Genomic DNA, 16,053 nt, shown 5'->3' on the forward strand with positions numbered 1-16,053 from the left:
TGCTGGTGTACTTGGATGCAAATAAAATCAATCTGGCCACTTTGCAACCCCTCTGTCTTACTTTATTTTGCCCCCCCCTGGGAACAACAATGCTGTTCAAAGTTAGACGAGAAAACGAAAGTCGCACTGCACTGGCAAACTCTGATGCTGGTGTACTTGGATGCAAATAAAATCAATCTGGCCACTTTGCAACCCCTCTGTCTTACTTTATTTCGCCCCCCCTGGGAACAACAATACTGTTCAAAGGAAGACAAAAAAACGAAAGAAGCACATCACTGGCAAACTCTGATGCTGGTGTACTTGGAAGCAAATAAAATCAATCTGGCCACTTTGCAACCCCTCTGTCTTACTTTCTTTCGCCCCCCCCCCCCCCCTTGGTACAACAATGCTGTTCAAAGTTAGACGAGAAAACGAAAGTCGCACTGCACTGGCAAACTCTGATGCTGGTGTACTTGGATGCAAATAAAATCAATCTGGCCACTTTGCAACCCCTCTGTCTTACTTTATTTCGCCCCCCCCAGGGAACAACAATGCTGTTCAAAGTTAGACGAGAAAACGAAAGTACCACTTCACTGGCAAACTCTGATGCTGGTGTACTTGGATGCTAATAAAATCAATCTGGCCACTTTGCAACCCCTCTGTCTTACTTTATATCGCCCCCCTGGGAACAACAATGCTGCTCAAAGTTAGACGAGAAAACGAAAGTCGCACTGCACTGGCAAACTCTGATTCTGGTGTACTTGGATGCAAATAAAATCAATCTGGCCACTTTGCAACCCCTCTGTCTTACTTTATTTCGCCCCCCCTGGGAACAACAATACTGTTCAAAGGAAGACAAAAAAATGAAAGAAGCACATCACTGGCAAACTCTGATGCTGGTGTACTTGGATGCAAATAAAATCAATCTGGCCACTTTGCAACCCCTCTGTCTCACTTTCTTTCGCCCCCCCTTGGTACAACAATGCTGTTCAAAGTTAGACGAGAAAACGAAAGTCGCACTGCACTGGCAAACTCTGATGCTGGTGTACTTGGATGCAAATAAAATCAATCTGGCCACTTTGCAACCCCTCTGTCTTACTTTATTTCGCCCCCCCCGGGAACAACAATGCTGTTCAAAGTTAGACGAGAAAACGAAAGTACCACTTCACTGGCAAACTCTGATGCTGGTGTACTTGGATGCTAATAAAATCAATCTGGCCACTTTGCAACCCCTCTGTCTTACTTTATTTCGCCCCCCCTGGGAACAACAATGCTGCTCCAAGTTAGACGAGAAAACGAAAGTCGCACTGCACTGGCAAACTCTGATGCTGGTGTACTTGGATGTAAATAAAATCAATCTGGCCACTTTGCAACCCCTCTGTCTTACTTTATTTCGCCCCCCCTGGGAACAACAATACTGTTCAAAGGAAGACAAAAAAACGAAAGAAGCACATCACTGGCAAACTCTGATGCTGGTGTACTTGGAAGCAAATAAAATCAATCTGGCCACTTTGCAACCCCTCTGTCTCACTTTCTTTCGCCCCCCCTTGGTACAACAATGCTGTTCAAAGTTAGACGAGACAACGAAAGTCGCACTGCACTGGCAAACTCTGATGCTGGTGTACTTGGAAGCAAATAAAATCAATCTGGCCACTTTGCAACCCCTCTGTCTCACTTTATTTGGCCCCCCCTGGGAACAACAATGCTCTTCAACGTTACACGAGTAAATTTCACTGGCAAACTCTGTGTATTTTTATAGTAAAACAAAAAAAATCAGGGCACTTTGCAACCCCTCGCACTTATTTAGATTCCCCCCACCCCCCTACGCGACCAGCACCCACCGACCACAAAATAGCCCCCCTCCCCAGCCCCGAAACTGACCTTTACTCTCCGATGCGCAGGAAGCAAATGGCTTCCTGCGCCTCGGAGAGCAAAGGGGAAGCCTCCGATGACGTCAGCGCGCCTCGCGCGCTGACGTCATTGATGACGCGGGCGGGGGGCGGGGGGAGGCAGGGGAAGGTCTTCCCCTGCCTCCCCAGCAAAAATAAAAAAGATCGAGGAATCACGGGGGGAGCGCCAGCGCTTTCCCCAAGGGTGGGTCCCATGACGAGATGGTCTCGTCATGGGCACAGCGCGACTGTGCTCCATGACGAGACCATCTCGTCATGGGCACAGAAGGGGTTAATGTCAATGATTAAACTTTACGCTGACGATATTATGTTACTTATTAAATCCGATTTACAGTCTCAAGTTTCTGCGTTTCAACTTTTTGAGGAATTTGAGTCTTTTGGGGGGTATCGGATTAACAAAAAGAAGACTGACATTTTGGTCTGTGGCAATCATAATCCTGTTTTATATCCGGACTTACGGGGCTGTATTAATAATAAACCTAAGAGATAACTTGGGTTTTTTTTTTATCCTCTGTTAAAGATCTCTATGGATTGAATTTCGATCCCCTTCTTCAGAAAGTTCGTTCAATGCTAACTCGCTGGAATAAATTACCGTTATCCATCTTGGGTAGAGTTGCTCTGATAAAAATGTCTATTTTACCGCTCTTTAATTCTCTGTTTTCAACGATTCCCTGTTTTCTCTCTGGCATATTCTTTTCTAAAATTGAATCTTTATTTTCCTGCTTTTTGTGGGCGCATAAAACGCCCCGTATCGCGATGAGTTCTCTTTATGAGGATTTAGACAATGGAGGCCTTGCACTTCCAAACATCAGAGACTTCTACAGTGCTTACTTTGCTCAGTATCTGACTCGTTTTAAAGTCCCAATTCAAAACCCTAATGTATACATTAGCTTTTTCTTTGATTTAATTTTCTCAGAGAGCCAAATACCTTCCCCCCTTCAAGTACCTAAATCTCCTAAATTGGTTAGGTATAAAATAATTGCATGGTTTTTTAGGAAGCGTACTGCTATGCTTAAAAGATATTCTCTCTCTCTTTTTAATTTCTCCTCTTCGTTATCTACCTTACTTTCTTTTAGTGGGCGGGGTCCAAGCTTTGACTTAATGACATACTGGTCTAAAGCTGGATTTAGTAAAGTGGGTGACTTCTTACAATTTTCAAGGTGGATAACCCCGTCGGATATGCGGCTATTACTTTCAGGAAAAGTTTTTTTGTTAGCCGGGTCTTATAATCAAATTTATCAATCTCTGCTGCAGTATGCTCCCACATCGTTTACTCAGATTTCCTCAATAAATAATGATCTTTTTTTTAATAACACTTTGATCAGGAAGCCTGGAGAGTGGAAACGTCTCTTAGCTCAGTCTAGACAAGGTAACCTGGGTTCTAAAGCCGTTAAAAAATGGTGGGAACAAGAAAATCATGTTTTGTCATTGAGCACATGGCGGACCATTAATCAGCTTAATTTTTCCACATTAAGGGGAGCAAACTGGCGCAGAATGTTATTTTTTGGCAAGTGGCTTTTGTATCGCACCCCGGCGGCAATTGCTAAAATGTATAGTAACCACATACCCAATTGCTTCTGATGCTTGAACTGCGCCCCTGCTAATTGGACACACGTAATAATTGACTGTAGTATGGTGAAAGCATTTTGGGAAGATATTTTTGCTTTTTTACGTTCTTATTGTTATATTCCAATATTTCTCAATGTTAAACTGATGCTTTATGGTTTTGATCCGGGGAACAACCTTTACAACGCAACTTTTACAACGCACTACACTTACAACGCATTTTTTACAACGCAAAATCCATTACAACGCATTCCATTACATAGCATGACACTACAACGCATTTTTAAAAACTACTTTTACAACGCATTCCATTACAACGCATACTACCTTTACAACGCATACCATTACAACGCATAATATTACACTACACTATCCAACACTTACCCTACTGTTGCACCCCCTGGAGTTAGAATAGTAATTTTTACCCCTATACTATCCAACACTTTCCCTACTGTTGCACCCCCTGGAGTTAGAATAGTAATTTTTACCCCTATACTATCCAACACTTACCCTACTGTTGCACCCCCTGGAGTTAGAATAGCAATTTTTACCCCTATACTATCCAACACTTACCCTACTGTTGCACCCCCTGGAGTTAGAATAGTAATTTTTACCCCTATACTATCCAACACTTACCCTACTGTTGCACCCCCTGGAGTTAGAATAGTAATTTTTACCCCTATACTATCCAACACTTACCCTACTGTTGCACCCCCTGGAGTTAGAATAGTAATTTTTACCCCTATACTATCCAACACTTACCCTACTGTTGCACCTCCTGGAGTTAGAATAGTAATTTTTACCCCTATACTATCCAACACTTTCTCTACTGTTGCACCCCCTGGAGTTAGAATAGTAATTTTTACCCCTATACTATCCAACACTTACCCTACTGTTGCACCCCCTGGAGTTAGAAAAGTAATTGTTACCCCTATACTATCTAATACTTACCTTAAATGCAATTTAATATTATGCGTTGTAATGGTATGCGTTGTAAAGGTAGTATGCGTTGTAATGGAATGCGTTGTAAAGGTAGTTTTTAAAAATGCGTTGTAGTGTCATGCTATGTAATGAAATGCGTTGTAATGAATTTTGCGTTGTAAAAAATGCGTTGTAAGTGCATGCGTTGTAAAAGTGTGCGTTGTAACGACATACATCCTTTTGATCCGTATCTTAATTTCTCTGTATCACTTGTTAAATTGCTTTACATTTGCATGGCGGTGGCTAGATCGCTGCTATTACAGAAGTGGCGTATAAATCAGATTCTATCCTTTCATGAATGGCTACTCAAAATGCAAAGAGTAAAAATAAGTGAGCGAAGTTATGCTCTGAGGATTGGGGGGGGAAGAAAATTTGAAAAACTGTGGGGGAATTTATTTTGAATAATTTACTCCTTTCTTGTTCTCTGTTTTTGGAAACTTGTAAGTCATTGTATGTTAATATTAGTTGTTGGAGGCAGGCTTTCCATTACGAGATATTTTCTTTTGGCTTTGCATTCCGTATGTATTCTGAATTTTGATTATGTATGACACCAATCAATTGCAATAAAAAAAATTTTAAAAAAAGGAAATCAGGAAAATTAACACCGCCATGTTATTTATTATGTGTAAGCATAAAAAAGACATGCACGGATTTTTTATGTTTCTATAGAAAGATCACAATAGAGAATAAATCATTTTGCAAAAGTGTGACGGAATAGTAAAAGGATTAGCAGAAATAGTGTAAAACAAAACAGGAGCAAGCATCAATTTAAGATTATCAAATCTGCCCCACTAGGATAAATAAAGAGGGTGCCATTTAGAAGTAGATGTGGATAATGAGGAAAGAACTTGATTCATATTTAAAGTTAGAGTTTGTTTAATGGAAGGAGCAAACCAAATACCTAAATATTTACTTTTTGGAGAATTACAAGCATAAATAGAAAGAGAGAAATCTTGTTTAAAACAAAGAATATTGAGAGGGAGAATTTCACATTTATCATGGTTCAACTTATAAACACAAAGTGAAGGGAAGGTGTCAACTTCCACAAGGAATCATGTTGAAAACCAGTAATTCAAGGATTTAGCAAGAAAAGATTCTAATGCGAGAATAAATAGAAGTGGGGAAGTGGACATCCCAGACAAACCACTCTTCTTAAAGAAAAAGAAGAGGAAATAAGAACCATTAGCAAAAATAAGAGCTGTTGGTGCAGTATATAATAAAGATATTTAGGAAATAAATTTGGGACTGAAACCAAACCAAGAAAGTGTATGAAAAATAAAAGACCAATCCATACAGTCAAAAGCTTATTCCGCATCAAGGGAAATGGCCGCTAATGAGTAGGGGTGTTTGTTAGATTTCCTATATATTAAAGAAAACACTAGTATTATCAGAAATAGATTTACCTTTAATAAAGGCAGATTGTTCTTTGCAAATAAGCGAGGGTAAAAATTGATTTAGTCAAAGAACAAGAATTTTAGCAAATATTTTGTAATCGGAGTTAATTAAAGAAATGAGTCTATAATTCTTACATAAATGGGGGTCTCTTCCATCTTTAGGAATTAGACAAATGAGAGCTTCATGAAAGGTACCACTTGAACCCTTAGAGGAGATACATGAGAAAATAAAAGAATAAAATGTATAAGAAGAGATTTAGAAAAGTAGGAATAAAACTCTACAAGAAAACCATTTGGTCTAGAGGCTTTACCAGTTTTAATTAATTTCAGTGCTTGAGAGATATCTTTCAAAGAAATATTATCCTCCATTGGTGTAGGGTCAATATCCATTGGAAATTGTTTTTGAATAGAAGAAAAGTAATGTTGTAGAGCAGTAGGATCTGGAGTGGAACAAGAGTATAAAGATTTGTATAATGTTTCTTAAATTCCTCTAAAATGTCAGCATCCTTAATGATTGGGGAAGAGTCTAAATGTAAGATATAATGATATGTTCTTTTTTGATTTTGAGATAAGTGGCAAGAAGTTTACCTGTCTTGTTCTCCATAATAGTGCGCACTGCCTCCAAGGATGTAGGAATCGGCCATTTCTGTGGATAATTTTTTATATTAAAATCTTTCCATGACCAGATTGTTGAGGTCTGATCTAAAATTTGTAGTGTTATAGAGATTTTGTAACAATTTGAAACGCTTAAGAATTTCAAGCGCTTTTGGAGAATTAAGGTGTCCTTTACAATGTCCGCCCACCATCGCAACGGAGCCAGGGACCGACCCCCGAAGTTGCGGCGGTCCTGCCATGTGTATTAGGATGCGCCCGCAACACTGGCAGACGCATCCTGGTCCTTTTACATTGCGGGTGGATCTGCTGGCTGCAGACCCGCTCGCAATGTAAAAGGACTGTGCACAGCATTGCCATGCACTACATGGCAGGCACCACGTGGTGCCTGCCACGTAGTGCATTGCAATGAGGGGGTAGCATAGGTACCCTCCATGTGCACCCTCCACCCGCCGCCACCCTGGGGGCCTGTAACGGGCCCCCAACAGCAAGAAACATGTCAACCTTTTTGTGTGGCCAATCAAGTATATAAATAGATGTCAAAAACTGAAAGTGTTATATTTTGAGAATTGTTGTATGTTTGGCCATTGTGTACATTGGATTTTTCTCTTGTAATTGTATACATTTGAAATATTGAGAGATGGGTATGGGTGTGCTGGTATGTGATGGGGAGTGTAATGAATGTATGATTGAATTGAAGAGCTTGACAGAGAGGGGTGTATTGAGGGTCTGTAAAAGAGAAGTCTGTATGAGTGAAAGGATGTTCAAAAAGAGAGTTTGTGGGTAAAGGGAGCTTGGTTGTTTTCAAAACTTTTAAATGGAATGTACTTTGTTGTTGGTGATTTATATATGTGATTTCTAGAATAAATCTTGATTAAATCTAACGGAAAAAGAGGTTTATGGTGGCATTGCTTCTTTCAATACTCCGATTGTAAGGTAGGAATTGTGCATCAGCATTGGTATTTTGTTGATATTGTTGGATGCACTACATGGCAGGCACCACGTGGTGCCTGCCACGTAGTGCATTGCAATGAGGGGGGGTACCAGAGGTACCCTCCATGTGCACCCTCCACCCCCTACACCCTGGGGGCCTGCAACGGGCCCCCAACAGCAAGGACTGCATGTCTTTCTGCCGCCATGGAAAGGTGAATCTCCACCTGCATCATAATATGGATGGCGGTGTCTTGTAGACACCGCCACCATGTTATGCCCGTCGGCGAGTCGACTGGCGGAAAAGCGACGGACGGTCTTTCCGTCCTCCGCGGACCCCCGAGCCATCCTAATATGGCGGGGGGTCATTCAGGCATGGATGGCAGGCTGATCGCCCCCACCAGGCCAGCGGTGACTACCGCCGGCCCGGCGGAGGTGATCTGCCCACCACCCTAATGGGCCCCTTAAGTTTCTCCTTTTTAGCAACGTTAGACATAATAAAATCTCTGGCTGAAGCTTTAAAAGCATCCCATATAACAGGAAAGGAGAAATAAGAGGACATAATACAGGTATAAAACTCAGTAAAACAGGGTCAATTAATAAAGAAGTATTAAGATGCCATCTTTTATTGGTCATATTAATAGGGAGTCATTCTAAATTCAGAATTACTGGAGCAAGGTCAGAAATTAATATAGAACCAATATCTCCATGGTGAATGTGTTGTGATAGTGATTTAGGCACAAATAAATAATCTATGCGAGATTGGGATAGATGTGTAGGAGAGGAACATGTATATTCTCGCAGCTGTGGATTACACAATCTCCAAGAATCAACAAGGGATCTTTGGTCAAGGAGTGTAGTGAAGCTACTGTTGATCCATTGGGGAAGGAACAAACATTACTTTAAAGGTACAAACTATATAAGGATCAACAACTAAATTGCAATCACCACCAAAAATAACATATTGTGTAGGAATAGACATCAGCTTAACAGATATAGCAGGCCAAAAATCATTATAAATTTTTGTAGGTGCATAGATATTAAATAAAGATAAAGGTATGTTATTAACTGTGAGATTTACAAACAACCAACAACATTCGTCATCCGCATCTTGAGAGAGAAGAGTAACATTGAGTTTTTTATGACAGAGAAAAATAACTCTATTTCTTTTGCTCGTATCAGGGGAGGAAAAATCATCTCTTACCCATTGTCGTTTAAGCTTTAGAACTTTGGATGCAATTATATGAGATTCTTGTAGGAACACAATATCTGACTTGAGGTTAGATAACGGGGTAAGTACTCTTTGCTTTTTAATGGGTGAGCCCAAACCTTTAACATTCCAAGAAATAACACGTAACGTCATTTATCAAAAGATAATAAAGAAGTAGGAACAAGTAAAGCATAAATATTATAAACTCTGAAACATACAATATAATAGCAAACTAAGCTCTCAAAATTAGGCAGAAAGTAATAAGAAATGAAGAAATTCTTGGTAAGAAGGGAGAAGAGAACGATTATAGAAAAGAGGGGAAAGGGAAGATAGAGAGACAGTAGAAATACTGGGTAAAGATAATAGATTAAATAAACAAAATAACATACCAAGAACACAAACATGGGTGGAGGGTGTTGAGGCCACAAAAGGGGATGGTACAACTGACTGAAACTCCGGGCAGGCGAGTAGGGAGGACAAAAACATCCAAACGGACGATAAAAGCAATGGGTAAAACAGGAGAAACAACACCTACGAAGGTAACATAAAAAAGGGAAAACATACACGTTATTCAGAACATTGCTTCAAACAATTGCTATTAATGTTTAGCATAAACAAAATATGTCAAGTAGAAGGCAGCCTTGCAATTTCTATCACTTCTTCTTTGAAATTTTCAACAAATCGCTGCAGTGAAATTGGATCTTCATATGCAGTGGTTTTGTTTTTATAAGTCACCTTAAAGAGGCATGGATGAATGAATCCAAATCTAGCATTAAGATTTCGTAATGCTGGATGCATGGGAAGAAAACCTTTCCTTTTATCTGCCGTAGCTTTAGCATAGTCTTGAGAGAAGAACAATGGAGAGCCTTGCCAAGAGATACAGCATTTGAATTTAACTGCCTGGAGGACTTTCAACAAGTCAATATATTTAAAAAAATAAATGATGATGCCTCTAGGTTATGAGTGGGTGATGAAGAACGTGAAATATGACTAAGTCTATGTGGCCATTGTATATTCAATTGGGGAGTTTCAGGTAAATCAAGAATCTGCGGAAGAAAAGTTTGGAAAAAGGCAATAGGATTGGATATAAATATAAAGATTTACATAAAACAATAAAGCACACAATAGCTGACCAAGGTGAAGCACTTCAATTCCACTACTTTCATATATCAACAGACGAGTTCAACAACTCCCAGCATCCACCATTGAAAAATGCCAATTTGGTAAGAAAGTCCAAAAGAAGGTAAGGTGCACTCTGATAGAAGACATAAATACAAAGATTGTTGCGCCTACAATGGTTTTCCAGGTTCTCCACCTGTTTTTGAAATTGAGAGATTTCCCTCTGCATAGAAATAAGTTGTTGAGAAGTTGTTTAGAGAGATTCCACTTGTCGTTCCATTAGAGTTACTTTATTGTCAGTAGTAGGCCAATTATCATCCAGGCTTTAATTGTGTTTATTTGTTTTTTCCACATTTGGCTTAAGAGCTCGTATCGCCTCCAAAAGCAACTCCAAAGATATTGGTGGGGGAGATTTAGCAGGTGAGGGAGGGTCTTTTTTACCTTGCTTGGTTGATGGTGATGATGAGGAAGGAACCAGCTTAGTGGAAGACTTAGTATTTGGAAGAGGAGCATTTGATGCATAAACCCCAGAAGTAGAATGTGAAACATTGTGATCTGAATCCTCCATATTGCACTGTAGTATGGAAATGGGTTAGAAGTTGACAAAACGGGATTTAGCATGCAACAGATGCCTGGAAGCGCTCCCTTTGGCAGTCCTGGTTTGCCACATATACATAAATGACAAGTTGGCAAATAAATTAGGCACAGGTAGAGAACCAGGAAAAAATCAGTCAAAAACACTTAATAGTATGTAGTTGAAAGATAATATTGCAATCCATAGGCATCCATAACTAAAGAAATAGTGAAAGGGATGATATATTAGTGATGACTAATATGTGCAGGCAGATAAACTGAAAGAGTCCACATAATGCTGAAAAGGTTTGTGAAATGGGCATTGAAAACCAATAAGATAAATTGGCTATGAAAAACACAGTCCAAAACAAGTCAATATAGTTTCAGGCAGTGTCTTGCTTCCGCCTATCAGATAATACAGCTCCCACACGGTGGATCAACAATCGGCGAAGTAGGAGACATAACACAATACAAACAACGCCTTTAGAAAAGGGTTTTATTTTATAAAATGCAAGGACTCTCTCTGTTAGAATAAGGCTTGGGATTTTATTTTACACAATGCTCTCTAACAAAAAGGCTTTCCTAGATTCGAAATGTAGAAAATTCAAATATATATAAAGAGATATATATATGTTTATATGCAAGCAATGATATAAACAAGCAGCAGATAATATGAGATAAGACTCAAGCAAATATACTGGGAAGTCCTGCAAGAGATCAGAAAGATATGTATACATCAAATGATTACTTTGGATGTGCTCCTTAACTCACTCACACATCACAAAGAAAACACCTCAAATAATCAAAGCCAATGGCCAAACATCACAATGGCAATAACCAAAACTCAACTCTTCAAATGACCACAGCCACTGGAACCACGCATCACAATGGCACTAGTCAAAACTCAATATTTCACCTGGTGCAAACGCTGCATCTCAGCCTACTCCTGACTGGGGAAGTTAAACAGCCGTGGTTGAGAGCCTCAGCAACCAGGGTTCCACGCCCCGAAGTAGACACGTCCGTCCCCGTTCGGATTCCAAACTCCCGGTTTCTAAGTCAACAACCCTCAGCTTTATAATCTCAAAACACACTAGAAGGTTCAAAGGATACCTCCCACCACGCCAGAGGAATCTTACCAGAACTGGCCAGGTTCCAACAAGTATTCCCTGGCTGGAAGGAGTTCCCACGTTTCCTTCTCCAATCTCACATGTTCCAGCCTTTATCTTGACGAAGCTCACAAAGCCTTCCGGGTACATTAAACAATCTCTCCCAAAAAAATACTTCAACGTGATTAACCCAAACAACTTGCAAGCGCTGCTATGCACGCAGAAAAGCTCAAGCATGGCAAAGTCAGAATTCGGGAGGACATGAGGCCATGTCAAAGCCAATAGTAAGAACTTCATAATTCTACCAATGTACAACACAATGCACATTTGTGCACCACTGCCTTATAGCATCACATACTTCATCTCTCAATGTACAACATAGTGCACATCTGTGCACCACTGCTCATACCACTGCACTTCGAGACCAAAAAGTACATTCCACACCTCTCTCACCCTCTCACCCTCTCATGCTTTTAAATGCACATCACACACATTCTGTTCTTGCCAAGGCTGTCCTACTCCGTGACAGCTCCAACTGAAAGACTGCAAGATTACAAGAAATAAACTTTTAAGAGGAACAGGCATATGCAGGACATCGTACATTCAGGCTAGGATAAAATAACACACTAAATTCAATTAAAATAATGGTAGTCAAAGGTCATCACAGCGTGTCAGAACACAAGAGTGCCTCGAACACTACAGGCAGATAGAAGACTGCAGCGCTGCCAGACGCATGTTAGGCAAAACGCGTGTTATGTAAAATGGTGGGCGCGAATCCTGTCAGGGAGACGCGGCGTTGACAGTGAAAAATGAAGATGCAGTGTTATCCGCTTACCAGGACACGCAGCAGCATATCAGAAGTCTCAGCGAATCATCCTAAAGAAGAAACATGTGGTGCGACGGTGTTAGGATGCCGCGTACGAGTGGAAATGTGTCCTTCCACGGTAACCACTGCAGAGCACCGCTAGCCAGCTGCCATCTTCTTCAACGCCAGACTATGCCCCCCCTTGTGTGGTCCTGTTTTAACCTAGAATAAACTTTTTTATGGATGTTCCATTAGACACACATAATGTTTCTCTGCAAAATGAATATAATAGAATCTCACACATCACCTACATTAAAAATGTAAATAAAGGAAAATGGTATTTAAAACAATCTTTTAAAGAATTATTCAAGGTCATCAGGGCAAGCCTCTGCATAACAGAGCTGGCTCTATCTGGGGACCCCCTGTAACCCAGGGCCCTGGGCCACAGCCCACTTTGCCCATCCCTTAAAACATCTCTGATTATTTGATTGGCATGCCAAATTTTATTTAAGATTTTCCTCTCCCATTATGTGATTACGATAGTCGCTCAGAGCAGTCTGTGGAATGTAAATCGAGAGGGAAATGCCAGGTATTTAATTTGCATGTGTGTTGCGAAAAGTGTTTATGTTCTAACTTGTGTTTTTAGGTACATGTCTTCTTGCGAAAAGCAGCAGGTCTTATGCCCATGCGCTGAAAAGTGCTCATGTATACCAGGAAAGAATCTCTATTGAGGCCACAAGGCACCCTTGCTTTGTGTTTTCTCTAAACTCAAAATTTGCCATAGCCCATTGTCATCTGTTTATAAATAAATTGACTGGGAGCTGAGAACGGATTCGCTGGTTATTTGTCTACTCTTTACACTTCATTTTGGCTATTTTAATATAAGGAACAGTACCTTGGATCCAGGCAATTAGCTCCAATTCCATGGTCTGCTGTCTCGATCTGTTGGTTTGCTATTTGATACCTGATGAAGAAGGTGCAGGACATGTCACACCCAGTGGGGGTGTTCACCAGGAGCCATATACATATAGGATGCACCTTCCCTGTTTGCACCACAGCGCACTTTCAAACAAGTGCGCTATGCGCAAACAGGGCAAGTGCACCCTATTATGTTGAATGCCCCGCCCTCAGGTCCATTGGACCCTTGACCTCTTCCAGAGGGATGTCAACAGGGGGTGCACTGGCAGTGCACCACCCTTTTGTGGCACACTGTCAGTGCACCTCCTGACAGCTTCTTTGCCTTTGCGTCTGAGTCCATAATACAGCAAGGGTGTAGAGGTAAAGAGATGCCCTCATTTGCATTGGGCCATGCCACCACGCAAATGAGGGAACACCCTCTTGAGATAGCACTGGTGCTACATGGGCACCAGCGCTATCTGTATTACTGAAGGGGCTACCTGAGCATCTGCAGCCCCTTCTGTAATGCCAAAGTGCCCAGGGGGCGCAAAAAGTGGGTGCGCATGCCCTTTACGCCCCCGGGCACTTAATATATATATCGGCCCTAGGTCTCCCTTTTAAAAATTCACTTCCTAATGAGACTTGTGAACCAAAGACCTGATGTACTAACACTTGATTTTGTGATTCCGTATTTGCAGATAAGGAATCACAAATCCTGTATAGAAACATACCCACACATTTAATATTGAGTTGTTATTGTCAAATGGTTTTGACACAGTGGCACAAAGTATTAGAGATATATCACAATCAAGTTGCAAACAACTTAGGGGCTGATTCCGAGTCTGGCAGACTTTGACTGCCAGTCTCGCAGAGGCACAGTGGTGGCGGTCCTGCAGCCGTCCTATTCCGAACCGGTCATTTGGACCGCCACCACTGTGCCGGCTGTGCCAGGGAACCGTTGTTCCCTGACAGTGGCACAACGGACAGAGGTATCCCATATGCAAGGCAGAACTGGTGCGGTCTGTTTTGAGTTTCCCCACCGCCTGACTTTTCATGGCAGTGAGCCCACCTTGAAAAGGCTGGCGGTGGGGAAACAAAGGGGGGCCTACATGGCCCCCATACCTCAGCGCCATGGGGATGCATTCAGGGTGGCACAACATGTGCCCCCCTGTTTGCATGCACCCCAAGCTCCAGCATGGCATGGACTTCACATTCAATGCCCTTCTGGAACTCCTTTTGCATTCCCATTGTGGTGCCTGTTTTCAGGGCACCGCCATGGGAACGACAAAAGAAAAGTCCACCAGACACGAGTCGACTGGGGCACATTCATTGACAACCACCATTTATTTCTTTTGCAGGAGACGTGGACAACAGATGCAGTACATAGATTGGGTTTTAAAACTTTAAGTATTGAGGCACATGGTTCTAAGATAGGAAAATAATCATGGGTTTAATAGTGTGGGTTAGAATTTCACTAGTTTGTAAACTCAGGTCATTTAACACATACTCAGATGTTGTCCTGGAATTGATTATAAATTTCTCTTGTGGGAAGTCAGTTATCTTAATAAACATCTATAAAAGGCAAATTCCCACTAACGAGAAGTCTAACATCTAAACAAACTTGGTGACATCTTAGAACTATACTGCAAAAATAACTATGTGATTATCGCAGGTAACGTGAATATATGCTTTGAATTCCTTGGGGTGGGCTATGATCCTACTAAGGAGTAAGATGAGTACTGGGGAGTTCCCCCTTTTGCTTTACCAAATAAAATATCTAGGTTCAAGTTGGCTGTCCAGCTTGTTGCCCTGACTGCGATCTATAGAATTTGGGCATTGAATGCTCATTCTCTATCAGATGCCACAGATAACCCTACTATTAAGAGGTTATTCCTACAAAGCAACATTGATTTTAATATGTTAGACTTACAAAACTGGCACAAAATGGGGGATATGTAAGACTACCTCAGACAGGAGAGTGACCATGATTCTGTTATATTAACTATGAAGGGGGACATCTTTGCTGATCAAGCGGATTCTATTAGGAATGCAGGTAATATAGTTGATATCTCCAACAACATCTATTGTGGAAATATAGCTACCTCACCAATTGGTATATCTGAAATATATAAAGCCCTGATCCCAATCTTTGAGTGATTTAATTCAATTTGTGATTCCAATTCTTGGATACTTGATGCCCACACAATATTTTGACTATCTAAAAAGCTATTTTTCTAGCAAAGTCAAACCATGATATAGAACTCATAAAACAGGTGGATGGTTCAATAGTGATTGGAGAGTTGGCTATTATTTTTTAGTGCTTGCAATTAGTCAAGGTGCAAAAATATACCTGAAGCTAGGGCTGACAATAGATCAACTCTAAGATCATTAAAAAGAAATAGGAAATAAAATCTGGGATGACCTGTTAGAGGCTGCTCAATCTCATGACATCATAAAGTTAGGACTCCTAACTTCTGTGAATACCGAAGTGAGTAAGTGTCTTCTGTGAATACCAAAATGAGTAAGTGCCTTCTGTGAATACGAAAATGGTAGTAAGTTTAGGATTTTGACTTAAGTTAGTTCTGTGAATCGGGCCCTATGAGTCTGAATAAGTCCTGTTGTCGATTATGTTTGGACCTTTGTTATTCTTAGGTCATCATCAGGTCTGAGCAAGAGCACTCTGAATCTGTTGCTCAGGAATGATATCAACTATTATCAGTGCAGAATCAGGTAAGGCATGGCAGAGTTGCCTGTCAAGGACCGCTTAGCCGGTAAAGGACAGCAGAACAGGACTGAGGTCTGGCACCTCAAGGCCAGCGGCCTAAGTTAGAAGCATCAAGGATAATTATATGCAAGGGTGTTTAATGAATAGTTAGGATTGCATGCTGTTCATCTAATTGATTGACAAATGTGTTGCCGGTAACAAATATTAGGCGATGTGCGGATTGCAGGTTGATCAGCAAGGAAGTTT

At 41.0% G+C, this 16,053-nt stretch overlaps 1 protein-coding gene across 1 annotated transcript in view; it reads left to right on the forward strand.

The window, feature by feature from the left end:
• The window catches only part of LOC146830708 (extracellular calcium-sensing receptor-like), a 113,594-nt gene extending 97,809 nt beyond the window's left edge, over nucleotides 1-15,785 (forward strand). The window contains exon 5 of the mRNA XM_085603776.1: nucleotides 15,735-15,785. Within this exon, the coding sequence (XP_085459902.1) occupies nucleotides 15,735-15,785 (51 nt within the window). The remainder of the gene's footprint in view (nucleotides 1-15,734) is intronic.
• Nucleotides 15,786-16,053: the final 268 nt, after the last annotated feature.

This window comes from Triturus cristatus, chromosome 5_1 (genome assembly GCF_964204655.1).
Source record: "Triturus cristatus chromosome 5_1, aTriCri1.1, whole genome shotgun sequence".
Lineage (NCBI taxonomy): Eukaryota > Metazoa > Chordata > Amphibia > Caudata > Salamandridae > Triturus > Triturus cristatus.